Source organism: Barbus barbus, assembly GCF_936440315.1.
Source record: "Barbus barbus genome assembly, chromosome: 3".
NCBI lineage: Eukaryota > Metazoa > Chordata > Actinopteri > Cypriniformes > Cyprinidae > Barbus > Barbus barbus.
In genome coordinates, this window is record NC_136731.1 from 544,845 (window position 1) to 561,740 (window position 16,896).

Here is a 16,896-nt window from a genome sequence, read left to right on the forward strand (position 1 = left end):
CGACCTCCCAAGTACAGCTGCATTCTCGAGACCTCTGTGGTAGCTCGGAACGCTCCTGTCTTGCGCGAGAAGATTGCTGTCCTCCTGGCAAAGGATGCAATCGAGCCGGTCCCTCCAGCCGAGATGAGGCAGGGGTTTTACAGCCCTTACTTCATCGTGCCCAAGAAAGGCGGTGGCCTTCGGCCAATCCTGGATCTGCGAGTCTTGAATCGGGCCCTGCACAAGCTCCCGTTCAAGATGTTGACGCAGAAACGCATCATCAAGAGCGTCCAGTCCGGGGATTGGTTTGCAGAGATCGACCTGAAGGATGCTTACTTTCATGTCTCGATCCTTCCTCGACACAGACCGTTCCTACGGTTTGCGTTCGAGGGGCGGGCATGGCAGTACAGGGTCCTCCCCTTCGGGCTCTCCCTGTCCGGCACGGACTGGTGGTCTCGGGCTCTGCGCAAGTATGCGTTTCCCCCAGTGAGCCTGCTCGCACAGACCCTGTGCAAGGTCAGGGAGGACGAGGAGCAGGTCCTGCTAGTTGCGCCATATTGGCCCACCCGGACCTGGTTTCCAGAACTCATTCCCCTCGCGACAGCCCCTCCTTGGCGCATCCCTCTGAGGAAGGTCCTTCTTTCTCAGGGGCTCGGCACCATATGGCACCCGCGTCCAGACCTGTAGAACCTCCACGTGTGGCTCCTGGACAGGACGCGGCAGACTTGAGTGGCCTGCCACAGGCTGTGGTGGACCCCATCACTCAGGCTAGAGCTCCTTCAACTAGGCAAGCCTATGCACTGAAGTGGAGTCTGTTCGCAGACAGGTGTTCCTCTCGTCGAGAGGACCCTCGAAGATGCACGATTGGAGTAGTGCTTTCTTTCCTGCAAGAGAGGTTGGAGCGCAGGCTGTCGCCCTCCACCTTGAAAGTGTATGTGGCTGCTATTGCGGCCCATCATGATGCAGTGGACGGCCGGTCCCTGGGAAAGCACGATCTCATCGTGAGGTTCCTGAGGAGATTAAATTCTCCTAGGTCACCCTTGGTGCCCCCCTGGGATCTCTCTATCGTCCTGGCTGGACTTCAGAGGGATCCCTTCGAGGGTTGGATTCAGTTGAGCTGAAGTTCCGGTCTCTTAAGACAGCGCTCCTGACCGCGCTCACTTCCATCAAAAGGGTCGGGGACCTCCAAGCATTTTTGGTAAGCGAAGAGTGCCTTGTGTTCGGGCCGGACTACTCTCACGTTGTCCTGAGACCCTGGCCTGGATACGTGCCTAAGGTTCCCACCACGCCCTTCCGCGATCAGATGGTGAACTTGCAAGCACTGCCCTCGGAGGAGGCAGACCCAGCCTTGGCGTTGCTGTGTCCCGTAAGAGCTCTACGCATATACGTGGACCGCACCCGGAGCTTCAGAAGCTCTGAGCAGCTCTTTGTTTGCCACGGAGGTCAGCAGAAAGGGAAGGCTGTCTCCAAGCAGAGGTTGGCCCACTGGTTAGTGGATGCCATCGCCTTGGAGTATCAGCGGCTTGGCTATCTCCAGCAGCAATGTACTCAGTGGTTCCTGCGGGCACCCAGGTTAGCGAATTTGCGCTGGGGCGATGGGAATGTTGCGACCTTCGCATGGCATTTGTCTGTCACGCGCTAGCTTGTCAACGTCTGCATGCCACAAGGTCGTGACGGGGTTCAGGTTGTGGCGCTTTCCATAGGACCCCTAATGACGTCACGACATAACTCGTAGTGACCGACAGATAGGGAACGTCTCGGTTACGTACGTAACCCTCGTTCCCTGATGGAGGAAACGGAGACGTTATGTCCCCATGCCACAATCCTGAATCATCGCTGGTTGCCAGGGACATGTTCTCGGCTCCTCAGCGGAAAACCTGACGAGTGGATGCACCTGTCGCCCTTTTATACCCGTATGCACGGGGAGTGGCTCAGGTATGCAAAATCCACTAGCCAATATTCATTGGCGTTTTCTCTTAAGTCAGAGATGATTGGGGCTTCCAAGAAAATCTCCTAATGTCGTCACGACATAACGTCTCCGTTCCATCCATCAGGGAATGAGGGTTACGTACGTAACAGAGACGTTTCTATTTGCATCCAATTAATCGTAGGCCTCATTTATCTAAAAGTAGGCACCTAATTTTTTGAGTGAAAAAAGCATTTTTGATGAATAATTTTCACAATATGAGAGAAAAAATTATGAAAATTTGCACTGTTTCTCACACTAGTGTGCTTTAAGGTTTAATCAGGAAGATTGCTTTTAAATGCTTTTATTTTGTACAAAATTGCAAAAAGTAACACGTCAAAAATGGCCGCCCATTGAAAGTGAATGGGGAAGAATGAAAGTATGAGAAACAACTAGTGTTCAGGAGCATGTTGGGCTTGCAAACATAAATGCCTTGGACCAGTGCGTGCATGTATGCTCACGCTATCACACACACACACACACACATGCACACAAATGCTCAAACTGCCTTGTCTTTGGCCTGCATTGACTTCAAAATAATCTTTTTTTTTTCATCCTTCGACCAGAACGTTACATCAACTTCAGCTGGGTCCTCAAAATCAGAAGATTGCTCCTTTTCAGTTGTTGCAAGGTTTTCAGCTTGTCCAGTGATATTTTTCTCTTCCAATGTATCTTGCAATGCATCTTCACTGTAAAATTATTCTTCAGTTGTCGCTTCCTCGTGTAAATGACAAGCAAGGCACTGTGAGGCATTTGTATGCTCTAGCATTTAATTGTAAACTTGCGTTTACTCAGAGAACAAGAAAGCCTCAAAACATATTGTCATAATGTTTTGTCTAGAATATGTGGTGAAAGAAAAGATTCTTTTTGAGGTCAATGCAGGCTAAAGACAAGGCAGTTTGAGCATGTGTGTGTGTGTGTGTGTGTGTGTGTGTGTGTGTGTGTGTGTGTGTGAGAGAGAGAGAGAGAGAGTTATATCAGATTCATAAAAGCATATTGCATGCAGTTCAGGGTAGGATGAAATAGGTGTAATACAATAGTTTGTATGCATGGATGGATGTGTGTGTGTGTGTGTATGATAGCTTGAGTATAAATGCATCCACACATGCACTGGTCCAAGGTCTTTGTTTGCAAGCACAACATGCTCCTGAACACTAGTTGTTTCTTTCATTCTTCCCCATTCACTTTCAATGGCCGGCCATTTTTGACGAGTGTGACTTTGTGCAATTTTGTACAAAATAAAAGCATTTAAAAGCAAACTTCCTGATTAAACATTAAAGTACACTAGTGTGAGAAACAATGCAAATTTTCATAATTTTTTATTTCATATTATGAAAATTATTCATAAAAAATGCTTTTTTCACTCAAAAAATGAGGTACCTACTCTCAGATAAATGAGGCCTACGATTAATCAGAAGCAAATAGAAACACAAAACCAGTCCTAAATGAAAGAAAACAAGTTGACAAAAAGAATGAATCCAATATTTGGTGATAATATAGCATAATGACAGATTTATAAGCAGTTGTTTGGAGTCCGGCCATTTTTGACCGGGAACACAACAAGTGTGACTAGGTGAAATAAAACCCACAAAAAATTACAAAAATTCAAAAAAATTGAAAAGTACTTGTACCCTATGTGCACAAAGTCAGTAAGTTTGAGTCCAATGCGATAACGTTAACTAGTATTTTCAGGAAAAAAAATTTTTTGGGGGGTCAATCCCGAACACAACCAGAGGGTTAAACAATATCATAAGAATGTTATTCTGAATATTCAGTACTTCAGCACAACTGCTAGTGTGATATTGCTTTAATAAAATAGTTCAATAAACAAGCAATAAATACTGAACAACTTACATTAATGCCAGAACTTGTCCAGTTGGTTTGTTTGTTTTTCCACAGAGAAGTTGAGCGTTATATTCTCCACTGCAGTGTTTGAAGCACTCTTTACTCACTCAGGATCCACTCCACACCGTAAAAACACTCCAAACGCTGTTGATCTGATGGAGAACATAGTTCAGATACAAACTAAAGTCAATCAACTTTTAGTCCATTCAGTATAACTGTATCATTTCTGATGGAAATAGTGAGATCTTACTGTGATGTAAGGATCAAGACGACTGGGGAAGCTGCAGTGAATGCTGTTTATCGAGTAACAGTTGTAACATACGCTGAAATAAGACGAGAGCGGTGAGTAGAACACAATAACATCAATGACTAATCAAATAAACAGACTTTTCCTGCAGGAATCCACAGAAACAGATGAAGAGCGTACGTGATCCAACTCAGACTAGACAAGAGTTCAGCTCCAACACTAATTAAACAATCAAAGTTTAACTCAGTCAGTGTCATATAAATGACTGCTAATGACTGTTAAACTGTAATTAAGGCTGAAAAAGGTAGTCAAGAAGGGTAGTATGACTAGGGTAGGGTAGTACAACTACCTAAGTACACTTAAAACACTAACACTATACAAACAGTTTATTGTTCAGTGTTTTTCTCTTCCTCGGTCAAATAAGAAACATGCAAACACTAAGAGAAAGCACAAATGCTCTGATTTTCCTAACTCTCTTGCTGCTTTGTGAACTCTGAGGCTGAAATACATATATAGTTAACACCATATGAACTCATACATGAGATAACATGACCTAAACTGCAATCAAGACCGATGTTTATGAGCTGATCGCCTCATTATTGAACACAACTCCTAAAATGAGGAGTGGCTCAGACAAGGACCTGAAAGAAACCATATAACAGTATACACATGATCTTACCTGGATCAGACTGTGGCTTGAAGATGTTCATCAGTAGATGATGGTGTCTGTGAGCTGATGGTGGTTCTTTTATAGTCTGAATTCACTCCAGAAACAGCGGAGAATGGAGAGTGATTCTGCCAGATAACGAGCAAATGAACAAAGATGCATTAAACATAATGAATAGTTAATGCACATACAACCACAACTTCAAAATGTGCAACCATTACATTTGTGATATAAAACCATTACATGACATCAGAAAGTAAACCAAAGGCGTTTCACTGCAGACAGTGATGTTTGTGAAGCACCCATCAGTCCTTGAGTCTGCTTCAGCTTCAGCTTTGGTTTGATCTGGAGTCTGTGATCTTGAAAATCATGATTCTTCAGCTGATTCTTTCTTCAGGAAGCCAGATTTTGCGTCGAAGACTAAGAAGACTTTAGCATCAGGTAAAGTATGTAGTAAAGACCTGCACCAAAATCCCTGTAGAAATCATAATCACTTGAACATTGTACATACATGCATCGCCACCCACCCAAGATACAGACTGTAAATGCATTTGTGCCGTAACGTTACATTTCCTTGACATTACATCAGTGGTTTCAAGCTCAATTCCTGGAGGGCCACAGCTCTGCAGAGTTTAGCTCCAACTCACACCTGCTTGGAAGTTTCTAGTGCTCCTGAAGAGCTTGATTAGCTGGATCAGGTGTGTTTGATTAGGGTTGGAGCTAAACTCTGCAGAGCTGTGGTTCTCCAGGAACTGAGTTTGAGACCAATGCGTTACATTGTCTTATCAGGTCCATTTGGAAAAAACACATTCAGTATTTTAAATCACACGAGACCCGAGGCCGCTAATAACGAACACTACCTTGGGTTTTTGGATCCAAGTGGACCCATGAAGACCTCTGGTGTGGACCTACCCATCCCTAAATTCAGCCTATAGAGTATGTACTCTTTCAGCACTTGTTAATCAGTACTTTGTGGCGCGACCTACTCAGAGAGGATGTGATTTCGGACGCAGTCTGTGTGTGCTGTTTTGTACAGAGATGTATAATTATAAAACTGAATGACTTAAAGTGAAAACACAAGCATCATGTTGCTGAATGACAAAATCCATGAGAAATCTCGAGCACTGGATTGAGATGTTTTCTGAGCTGGACCAATTAGTGTTAACATTGTGAAGAAGTCTATCGCTTCAAGCCCTCCTGGAACACTTTAACAGATATTTCCCAGAGGAAACGGCTCCAGAACAATATGACTGGATAAGATCACACTCACTGTAACGAGGGCAAATCATCTGACATCTGCTCCGTCAAGTGACCGAACCTTAAAGAGAGCGATGGCTGAGATTTCAGAACCCACACCGATGCACTGAAGCCGGTCGGCACAACGTACTTGTGGGTTACGGGGTTTTTCACGACCGGATGACAAAGATGCTTTGTCCGTCATTACATCTGAGGCAGTAAATTAATCGTTTTCATCAGTTTGCAGGTTATAAACTTTATTGTAGCTATATTGGTGCTCAGTTTCTCTTGTGGTTTAATACATTAGGCCAAAATCTCACCATATAGAGGACAAACAGCTGTGCACAGGATATTTAAAACAAAAAACCTACAAAAGTGTATTGGCTACAACTAATATTGGCTACAACTAGGAACGACCTCTGTACCTGAAAATGCACAAAAGGCCTTAACCTGTTCAAAAGTTATGTTTCATCTTATCACCATAATAATGATATACTAAGCTGAAGTCTAGGTAAGATTAAATCTGGTGAGAGTGTGTCTAACAAATCTGTTTTAGGTTAAATTTATATAATTTATATTAAAATAACTGATAAATAGGCAATATAAGTATTACATCTTTATGATTAGATGTATATTTCATCTTAAATATGTTTGATCATACAGTAAGAACAGCTGTAATCTGGCTCTGTGTGAAAGCTGTTCATTGTGACTGAGCTGGGTTTATTGAATTGTTTTAGGCCTGGAAATCACAGTTTCAGTTTCTCATAATGAACTCATTTTCTATGTGTTTTTGTTGGACAGAGAGGACTTTTATTTTGCTCTGGCGGCGTGACGTCATAAGGCTGCGCGCGCTCCCGCGTCTGTTGTGATTCGGCTCAAGAAAGGTCTGTGTTTTTAAGCATTTGATAGAAACCCTAATTTTTAAGCGATGCCAGACTAATGATTTGCTATTGAATGTAACATTGCTTTATGCGTTGTTCTGTGTGAGTAAACGCATCTGCTCATGAAAGGTGCGTCTCATTTCGCTCCCTGTGACGGAGAAACGGAGCTTTTTGAGACTCGATTGAATCGGGTGCTTCTCAGATGATTCAGAGACTCGATTGAATCGGTTGATTCTCAGATGATTCAGAGACTCGATTGAATCGGGTGCTTCTCAGATGATTCAGTGACTCGATTGAATCGGGTGCTTCTCAGATGAATCGGGTGCTTCTCAGATGATTCAGTGACTCGATTGAATCGGTTGATTCTCAGATGATTCAGAGACTCGATTGAATCGGGTGCTTCTCAGATGATTCAGTGACTCGATTGAATCGGGTGCTTCTCAGATGAATCGGGTGCTTCTCAGATGATTCAGTGACTCGATTGAATCGGTTGATTCTCAGATGATTCAGAGACTCGATTGAATCGGGTGCTTCTCAGATGATTCAGTGACTCGATGGAATCGGGTGATTCTCAGATTATTCAGTGACTCGATTGAATCGTGTGCTTCTCAGATGATTCAATGCCTCGATTGAATCGTGTGCTTCTCAGATGATTCAATGCCTCGATTGAATCGGGTCCTTCTCAGATGATTCAGTGCCTCGATTGAATCGGGTGCTTCTCAGATGATTCAGTGACTCGATTTAATCGGGTGCTTCTCAGATGATTCAGTGACTCGATTGAATCGGGTGCTTCTCAGATGAATCGGGTGCTTCTCAGATGATTCAGTGACTCGATTGAATCGGGTGCTTCTCAGATGATTCAATGCCTCGATTGAATCGTGTGCTTCTCAGATGATTCAATGCCTCGATTGAATCGGGTCCTTCTCAGATGATTCAGTGCCTCGATTGAATCGGGTGCTTCTCAGATGATTCAGTGCCTCGATTGAATCGGGTGCTTCTCAGATGATTCAGTGACTCGATTGAATCGTGTGCTTCTCAGATGATTCAGTGCCTCGATTGAATCGGGTCCTTCTCAGATGATTCAGTGCCTCGATTGAATCGGGTGCTTCTCAGATGATTCAGTGACTCGATTGAATCGGGTGCTTCTCAGATGATTCAGTGACTCGATTGAATCGGGTGCTTCTCAGATGATTCAGTGCCTCGATTGAATCGGGTGCTTCTCGGATGAATCGGGTGCTTCTCAGATGATTCAGTGCCTCGATGGAATCGGGTGCTTCTCAGATGATTCAGTGCCTCGATTGAATCGGGTGCTTCTCAGATGAATCGGGTGCTTCTCAGATGATTCGGTGATTCGAATCTCCTCTCGCTGATCACCTGCTGGTCTAAACTGTGTAAATGCAGCGAGAACAAACACAAACACAACTCTTTCAAACCAGCTGAAAATGTTCTCATGCTAGTGTAATTTAGTGTCAATGTCAAAGACGTGACGCTAATTTTTTTTGTGTCCATATGGTTTAATTAAAGGGTTAAAATTTCCAAATAAATATGAAAATTAATTGTATATATTCTCTTTTTTATGGACCAAGTCTAAAATGTCTGGTTTTAATTAATTTTGAGGGAATATTTGGGGGATTATTGCAAAAATGTCAATGTGGTGTAACCGTAAAAACCTTGTACCAAAAAACGTATCTTGTTTAAAAAAGGTGAAATTCTCAATAAAGCACCAGATGAGCTAGTTTGGCATAACCGTACATTAGTACTATTTAATAGTAAATGGAGCACCGTTGTTCTGAATATTATAATTACTTTGGGGAATTATGGGAGTCATGTCAAATTCCTTGAGTGTTAAGGTGGTGTAACCGCCTTCCTTTGCTGTAAACAGAACTTGGTTCTGGCGAGACTAGCATATTCTCAGGTACTAGGTCATTTTCATTTTTGGGTGAACTATCCCTCTAAGCAATATATGTGACCCTGGAGCACAAAACCAGTCGTAAGTCGCTGGGGTATATTTGTAGCAATTTTTTAAATTTGTATAAACCTCATTCTCAATTTAAAAAATGTACCCTTATGACTGGTTTGATATGAAGAAAGCGATGGATGATTTGGGAGTCCCTAGTTTGGGCTGTGTCGCGCACTCATTGCAGCTTAATGAGGGACGAGCTTAACGAGGGACTTTTGCCCCACTTCAAACATTCCCCATAGCATACTCGCGGTTGGAGGACATTCAGCGTGAATTTCAAATGCCCCTGAAATGTCTCCAGCAAGACGTCAAACCCGATGGAACAGTACATATTATATGATTCAGAGCATCCTTGAATAGAAGCGAACCTTATGTGCCTTTGCTGCCGACCATGAGCTGCCTGCAAACCACTGGGCATCATTGGAAAAAACAATGACTGTACTGTCACCATTTGAAGACCTGACGGGAACCATAAGCTCATCCAGTTCAACCACAGCGGATGTCATTCCAGCATCAGTTCTGAAACGTTTGCTGTCTCAGGAGAGACACAGACACAGGGATTAAATAACAACAGCTATAGCTTATAACTCCCTCTAGAGTAGATTATTTATTGATAACAAGCTAAATGTTTGCTGCGTAAATCAGACGGACTTTTTAAAAATGCAAATTCATTGAAGCGGGAGAACTAGAGAACTAGCCGGTGCTGCTAACCAGACTGATAAACAAAGACAGACCGGAAGTTAACTTTGGGCCAGGCATGTGCACCCGATGATGAAACTGTCTATATAATCTACAAATTCTGATTTACGGTATATACATCACAGCTAAATATGAACTGTCTGTGCAGTTTGTGCTCTTTTATGAATGTGCAGCGCTAGTTTTGAGTGTTTTTGTCTAATCAGGTGACTCCCTTAGTAGTGTGCTGACTACTGAACTAGGGAGCTGATGGAGAGATTTAGTTTGGGTTTATTTAGCTCTCTGTTCATTGTTCTCTTCAGAAAAACTCCTGCTGAAGCGACTGAGATCCACTGTTATAAAGATGGCCATTATTAAAGAAGAGAGTGAAGACTTCAGGATTGAAGAAGTGTTTAGTCTGAAACAAGAAGACACTGAGGAACAAACAGGTTGGTTTCATTCTCAGAGCTCAACTCATCTGATCCAGTTATTAAAGTATCCAGCTCTACAGAAATGAATGATGTTTCTTGGTATGAATGTCTTAATTAAAGAGGTTTTATTTGACACAGAGCCTCACATGGACAGACATGCAGAGATCACATGACCAGACAAATACTAAGTGCACCTGAGAAGATCTCACTTCAGTGTTGGACATTTGTTATTTTGACATCACCCAGTAAATCAGGAGAAATAACAGAATTCAGAGAAGTGGCAGAAACAAAACAAGTAGTTTGAGTAACATTAAACTCAATATCATCTTAATAACTAAAGATAACACAATCCATTCATTTCTATTAGGGATGCACTGATACCAAAGACTATATGAGTCAATCGTAGAGTTTTGATTGAGGAAACGTACCACGCTCTATACGGCCATTCTATCGAAGGAAGTTGTCCTCGCTTGTTTCTTCACGGCTGGCCTAGAACATGGGCCGGTATATATGCTAATGTTGGGGCGTAACTATTAGTGATCCCGACTGTAACGTCGCAGTCGGTGTTATGTTCTGATTCGCCTGTTTTTCAGTGCTCTTTTTGAATCACCAGATTTACATAATGAGGAGGAAACTATGGTGTTTGATGCTCACGGTATGTCATTTCCATGTACAGAACCGTTATTATTCAACTATGCCAAGGTAAAGACACTTTTCCATTCTATGGCACCTTTAAACAAATACAGGTAATTTACAAAATTAAAGTTCATTGAAAGTATGTTTTATAGCAAAAGCAGATAACTCCACATTTCATGTTTTAGAATATAAAAACACTCGTTTAATCTCCTCCGATGACAATCTAGATGCCTGACAAACGTTGTTGTGATCATGAACTGTATGGTTGTGATTATACGTAGTTTTCCCTCACCGGAAACTCTTTGATTAGCGCCCTTGGAGAGCGGGATGAGGTATGAAGGAAAATGTGTGGAGTGTGTATTATTATCAGAAGAGATTTTGTTTAAGGAAAAGAGAATGTCATTAGTTCATTTGTTTATGGGTTAATTGCACACATCATCAATATAAAAACAATATATTCTTTCTGTGAAGAATTCTAATGTATTGTATTTCATTTAAAGGAAGTATGTGATATTTTATTTGTCAAAGGCTTAAAAACATTTCATATTGGTTATTAGTTTAAAATGATTTGTATTGTGTGTAAACATGATTAATATGTGAAAACGATTTATGTGCAAATTATTTGTGAAGCTACATAGAAGCATTCTGTATTTCTTCTGTTTATTCTGTAGTTTTCACGGTGTTCATGGTGCGTGTGGTGCATTGCACTCGTTGAGAGGAAGAAATAAATCGACACCCGTTTGAAACTTTCTGCGTCTGGATCAATAAATCCAAGGGGGCCGCTACAGTATTATTATAGCTGCCTATAGGCTAACTCTGTCATGTGACTCCACATTTATTTGCGTTAAAGCCCCTTTTCTCGACAAAAATAGTTTCCAAACAAATTTTTGCAACATTTGAAGTATTGATATGGAATTATGCGCTAAAGTTAAACGGAAAAAGATTTTGTCGACACATGAGAAATTTCATCGATAATTGGCATTTCCATCAGCTATATCGTAAATATTTTAAAGCGCTAAATATTTTTTCGCAAAAAAATCCTTGGATGGAAACCTGGTTATTGACTGTTATAATCTAAATTAAATGAACCACATTGTAAATTATAGAAGGTATTTTATATGGTTAAATTAGACAAAGGTTTATTAGTTTGCATCTCTGATTATTTCGGTTTATTTCAGCTGTTAAAATTAAATGCTTAATTTAGCTACTTAACTGCTTATCTCGTGCTTTATAACCATTAACTGAAGCGTCGCACTGGAATTCACACTCAGCTGCCTTAGCAGTTTCTGTCTGCAAGGCATTAAACTGAATCCCGAACCCGGCCCGGCCCCGAGATCGTCAGACTCAAGCAGCAAAGTTACATTTAGAGACTGAACCCGAAATTATTATTATTTTTTTACAAGGAATAGCCAAGATTTTTTTTAAATATGCTGTATTTCATAACTGCATGCATTGATTAGTAAACAAATACACGCAAAGTTTCAAGAAGGCTCACGGCCAGTTCAGCACACAAGGCAAAAGTAAAAAAAAACACCAGTTATGAAAGTTTATGAGCAACATGTGCAACAGTCACATAAATTCTACCAAATGTTTTAATGGTTGTAATGAAGAGATGGCAATTCTTCCACCGTGCAGTTTCCCTTGTAAACTGCAAGAAGCCTTCTTAATTTCTGAGTCTCAGTCATTGCTCACAACCAGCTTATGTGTGCAGGCAATAAAGCTTAGTTGCTTCAAGAACAGTGATTTTATCCCCTCGTTGCTGAGAAATATAACATAGCGAGTAGAAGCTATTTTATTAATAAAAGTTTCTGTGCGCGCTGCACGATTTCTGATATCTGTGTTCAGTAATGTATGTATGTGTGCATCTATGAAAGCAGCACAGCCTACTGCATATAGTTTTAGTTTAGCTACGACCCAAGCCCAAGAGTATTTCGGGTCCTGTCAGACTCCGATCGGGTAGCAGACCTCTATGTCGGTGGTACAGCATATTGAATCGGCGTCAGGGACGTTGGCGAGGGTAAGAACTCTGATTGGAAGTTCAGTTTAGCGAACGAGTAAGTGCCCGAGAATTCAAGTGAAAGTGATGAAAAGCAGTAAATGAAGGCGGCACAGACCGAGGGCTGTTCTAATGTTACGTGATCTTATTTTTGGTCCAGATGCTACCGATGCAAGGAGACAACACCGTCGGCTTTTGTGGCCGCTAGTTTGAAGTTGGCTTGGTGTGTCCCGGCCTTAAATGCTTTCATGTTGCTTTTCACATATTTTGCTTTGTGGCTTTAAACTGTGGTTAACTTGTATTTATCTTTTTTTGCTTTAGACCTGCTTGTGCTGAAAGAGGAGAATCAAAATCCCAATGAAATGGAACAGACTGATCAGTATGAAAAACACCATGAATTAATAAGTGGTGAAAAAGCCACAAAGACTAAAACGACTTCTACACAAAAAAGAGCTCAGAAAACCAAATCTAACAGCTGTTGCTCCTGCCGTTATTGTGGGAGGAGTTTCGATAAAAAACAGAAACTTCAAGTGCACATGAGAGTTCACACTGGAGAGAGGCCATATTCCTGCCTGCAGTGTGGAAAGAGCTTCGCTCAACAAGGAGCCCTCAAAAGGCATGTGAGAACTCACTCGGGAGAGAAGCCCTACACCTGCCAACGGTGTGGAAAGAGCTTCACTGAAAAAGCAAACCTTCAAAATCACATGAGAACTCATTTGGGAGAGAAGCCCTACACCTGCCTGCAGTGTGGAAAGAGTTTCACTCAAAAAGCAAACCTTCAAAGACACATGAGAAGTCACTCAGGAGAGAAGCCTTTCACTTGCCGTCAATGTGGAAAGAGTTTTACACAGAAAAACAGCCTTCAGTCTCACATGAGCATTCACACTGGAGAGAAGCCTTATATATGCGAGCAGTGTGGAAAGAGTTTCCCTGCCAAACAAAACCTTAAAGTCCACATGGGAGTTCACACTGGAGAGAAGCCTTACACTTGCAAGTATTGTGGGAAGAGCTTCGCAAATGCAAACTCCCGTAATTACCACATGAGAATTCACACTGGAAAGCAGCTGTTCACATGTGATCGTTGTGGAAAGAGTCTCTCAACAGAATTTAGCCTCAAGTGTCACAAGCTCAGGCACACTGGAAAGAAACCCCTCAAATGTGATCAGTGTGGAAGACGTTTCATATGTACCGTAAGACTCGATTGCCACATGAAGACTCATTCGGCAGAGAACTGCTGTAAATGTGCTCAGTGTGGAAAGAGCTTCAGTCATCAAGGCAGCCTCAATGCTCACATTAAGAAACAACACCCTCGACAGAAGCCTGTGGGAAGAGCTTCTCACAAATCTTAAGATTCTCATGAAATATGAAGAAACCCACATGAGATTTCACTCGGGGGAGAACTATTTTATATGCCATCATTGTGCAAAACGTTTCTCAGTCAAAGGAAACCTGAAGACTCACAGAGGATTTTCTTTTGACATGACACCCGATAGATGCACCTAAGAAATCATAAAAGTGAGATTTTTGTGCTTTTTGGGGAAAGCTTAAAATGGCCCTGCAATTTAAAATAAAAATTGGTATCTGTCTCACCACAGCTGAATATGAGCCATATCTAATTATGGCATCTTCTTAGCAATGTCTTTTATTTATATTGTTAACTTTTTTTAAACTTGTCTTGAGGCTTTTTACTTTTTTCTATAAATTATTTCCTGTATCCAGTCTCCTTTGCTATAGTTTAAAACATTACAGTAAGTTTCAGTTGCATGGAGACATTGTGCCATTCCGTTTACTTGTAGCTTGGAATCAAAATATAACATTTCTGTCTTACTGCAAAATGCCACAATGTAACTAAATGATTATAAATCAAATGCATATTTCCTCATCTTCAGCAGATTGTTGATGACAGTAGTGGGGATTGCCCAGTAGAAGCACGAGGCTTACTAGCTTATTATGAAGCGTTAATGTCCAGCCCTATGTGCCGGGGCTCAGCCCCAGATAGCCCCGGCCCAATTTAAACCCTGGTTGGAGGTGTGTGTACACATCCATCCTATAAAGATAAAAATCCACCCAGTGGTTTTTTAAAAATCCTCTTTCTCAAAGCAGGCTGTTCTGAGAGTCCTGACGTACAGGCCCCTTCCACGATAGTTGATTGACACTAGCATCTTACCTTAGACCCGCCCTGAGTGAGCTGAGAGCTGTCCGACCACCATTGTGTCGACTCCGGTGCAGGGGAAGACAAGAATGTCTCCGAGGAAGTGATTGAGGTGTTTTGTTGTTGGATGTAATAATGAATATAGCAGTCGATGATTTTTCACATGCCATGCCATTTACATCCATCGCTCCATCAACCCCCTCCATACCACCAACAGAAGCTCAACCATCAACACAAACATCAAAAAAATGCATTCATATTTCCATAGATGTCTGCTGAGAGGTGGTGTGTGTGTGAGTTACATAAATGAGAATGTATAAAGTGTGTTTGTTACATTTTTGCTCTTGGTGATGCACTAATCTTTCTGGATTGTTAAAAATATTGTATATCTAGCCATTTTGATAAAAAAAATAACTTGTTAAATGAATAAATAAATTTCACTCCACAACAAATGCCTGAAATCAGATGCAAATCGGTGCTTGGTCACATGTGACAATTGCATAATGTGTGTTATCAAATACACAATCTGAGAGAAGCACCAATTTGGGATATTTAGCAGAAAGCCAAGTTATTGTTCTTAAAAAAAAAGAAAGAAAAAAATCAGTATAATTAGACTATAGACATGGGAATGCATTTAGTATGTGTGCAGTAATTGTATATTTTACTCTATCAAATTTCTCTAGCAGCTGGAGTCATTTATTTCAAAAAGTATCATTTTAAATGCATTCATTCACCAAAAATTAAAATACCAATATTTGAGTATGAAAGACTTTAGCAAAACATAACAAACCACTTCTTTAGAAAATAACAAAAAGACAAAAGCTGCATTTGCAAGTTAAAAAAATCTTATCAACAGTTATTATAATGTCCAGACACCTCACTGAAGTAACAGTTTTGCTAAAGCTTAAATACAGTTTAATTGCTGATCTAAACAAGGAGCAGGTGGACTTAATCAATGAGTAACTATGACAACAAATGAACACATGCTTAGAAACCATGACAACCATGGAAACACAGGATACAAAAGAATATGGGTGATGTTCTCTGCTTTCACGGCATGTTTGTGGCTGCCATAATAATAAAATAATAATCATCTTTATTTTCTAGCACCCTTACATGTTACATTTCAAAGCGCTTTACATAAACAAATAAAACATCAAAATGTATGATTAAAGATTATAAAATAATCAAAAAGAGGAGAAATACACTCAGAACACTTGAAAATAAAATCATTTTCAACCAAAAGAAAGGTAAAAAATTATTCTGAGCAGCATATTGACCATGACTCTCACAAAACAAAACAAAATATTACAGCCACATTTTTAGAAAAGAATTGCTTATTTATTTGGGATGAAATATTGTCGTTTAAAGAAGAGTTTTGGCACACCTGACTGTTTAAGTGACATTTTACAGGTTTATTTGTGTATTGTTTTCATCGGGCACAATAGCTATAATTTGATGCTGGAAATACTAGTGCGTATGTGCTTTGTATTGCTGTTAGTTTTATGATTGAGTCAGTTTCTGCACTCAAAACTAACATTTACGTTATAATTACTTTATCTCAATGAATGTACTTAGAAAATCAAACTACATTTAGATTCATATGGACATGCTGCTGTAGTTATTTAGCTGAAGATTAGTTACATTAGTGTTTGTTTTTGTGTTATATAAGTCATATTGAGAGAACGACTCATATAATGTGTTTCTAAGAGCAAACACTCAGAATAAAGTGAGATGACCTGCTGATGATCCTGAATGAGGCTCATCAATATTAACCGCTGCTGAAAACACTCTTTATTTCATGTCAATAGTTCTGTTCTCACCTCATTTATGATGCTGATGTCTTCAGATCTCCTGTAAATGGCCACTTCAAGCTCATGTCATTGGTGTCAGCAGAAGGTAGGCAATTGGTTTCTTACAGACATGTACATTTATTTGTTTCTGTGCTTTTCATACAGTTCTTTATTACTTTTCTAGAAATCTGCCATTAATTAAGAAACAGAATGTTACAATTAAAAATAAAAATGTGTGAATTAGCATCAGTTACTTTACGATACACAGATAAATGCTTACATTTGTTAATTAGTATATGTGTGAAAGACAAAGCCATAAATACATATATAAGTGCTGTCAAACAATTAATCACATCCAAAATAAAAGTGTTCCTTTACATAATATATATGTGTGTACTGTGTATATTTATTACGTATATACAAATACACAAT

The 16,896-nt window shown here is 40.6% G+C and overlaps 1 protein-coding gene across 1 annotated transcript; it reads left to right on the forward strand.

Moving 5' to 3' along the window:
• The first annotated feature begins 6,762 nt into the window (after window positions 1–6,762).
• On the forward strand, window positions 6,763–15,244 carry LOC306856471 (uncharacterized protein). Its single transcript, XM_079395784.1, has 3 exons — window positions 6,763–6,824; window positions 9,780–9,905; window positions 12,841–15,244. Exons 2-3 carry the CDS (start codon window positions 9,821–9,823, stop codon window positions 13,866–13,868), a joined length of 1,113 nt encoding a protein of 370 aa, XP_079251910.1. The 5' UTR covers window positions 6,763–6,824; window positions 9,780–9,820; the 3' UTR covers window positions 13,869–15,244.
• Window positions 15,245–16,896: the final 1,652 nt, after the last annotated feature.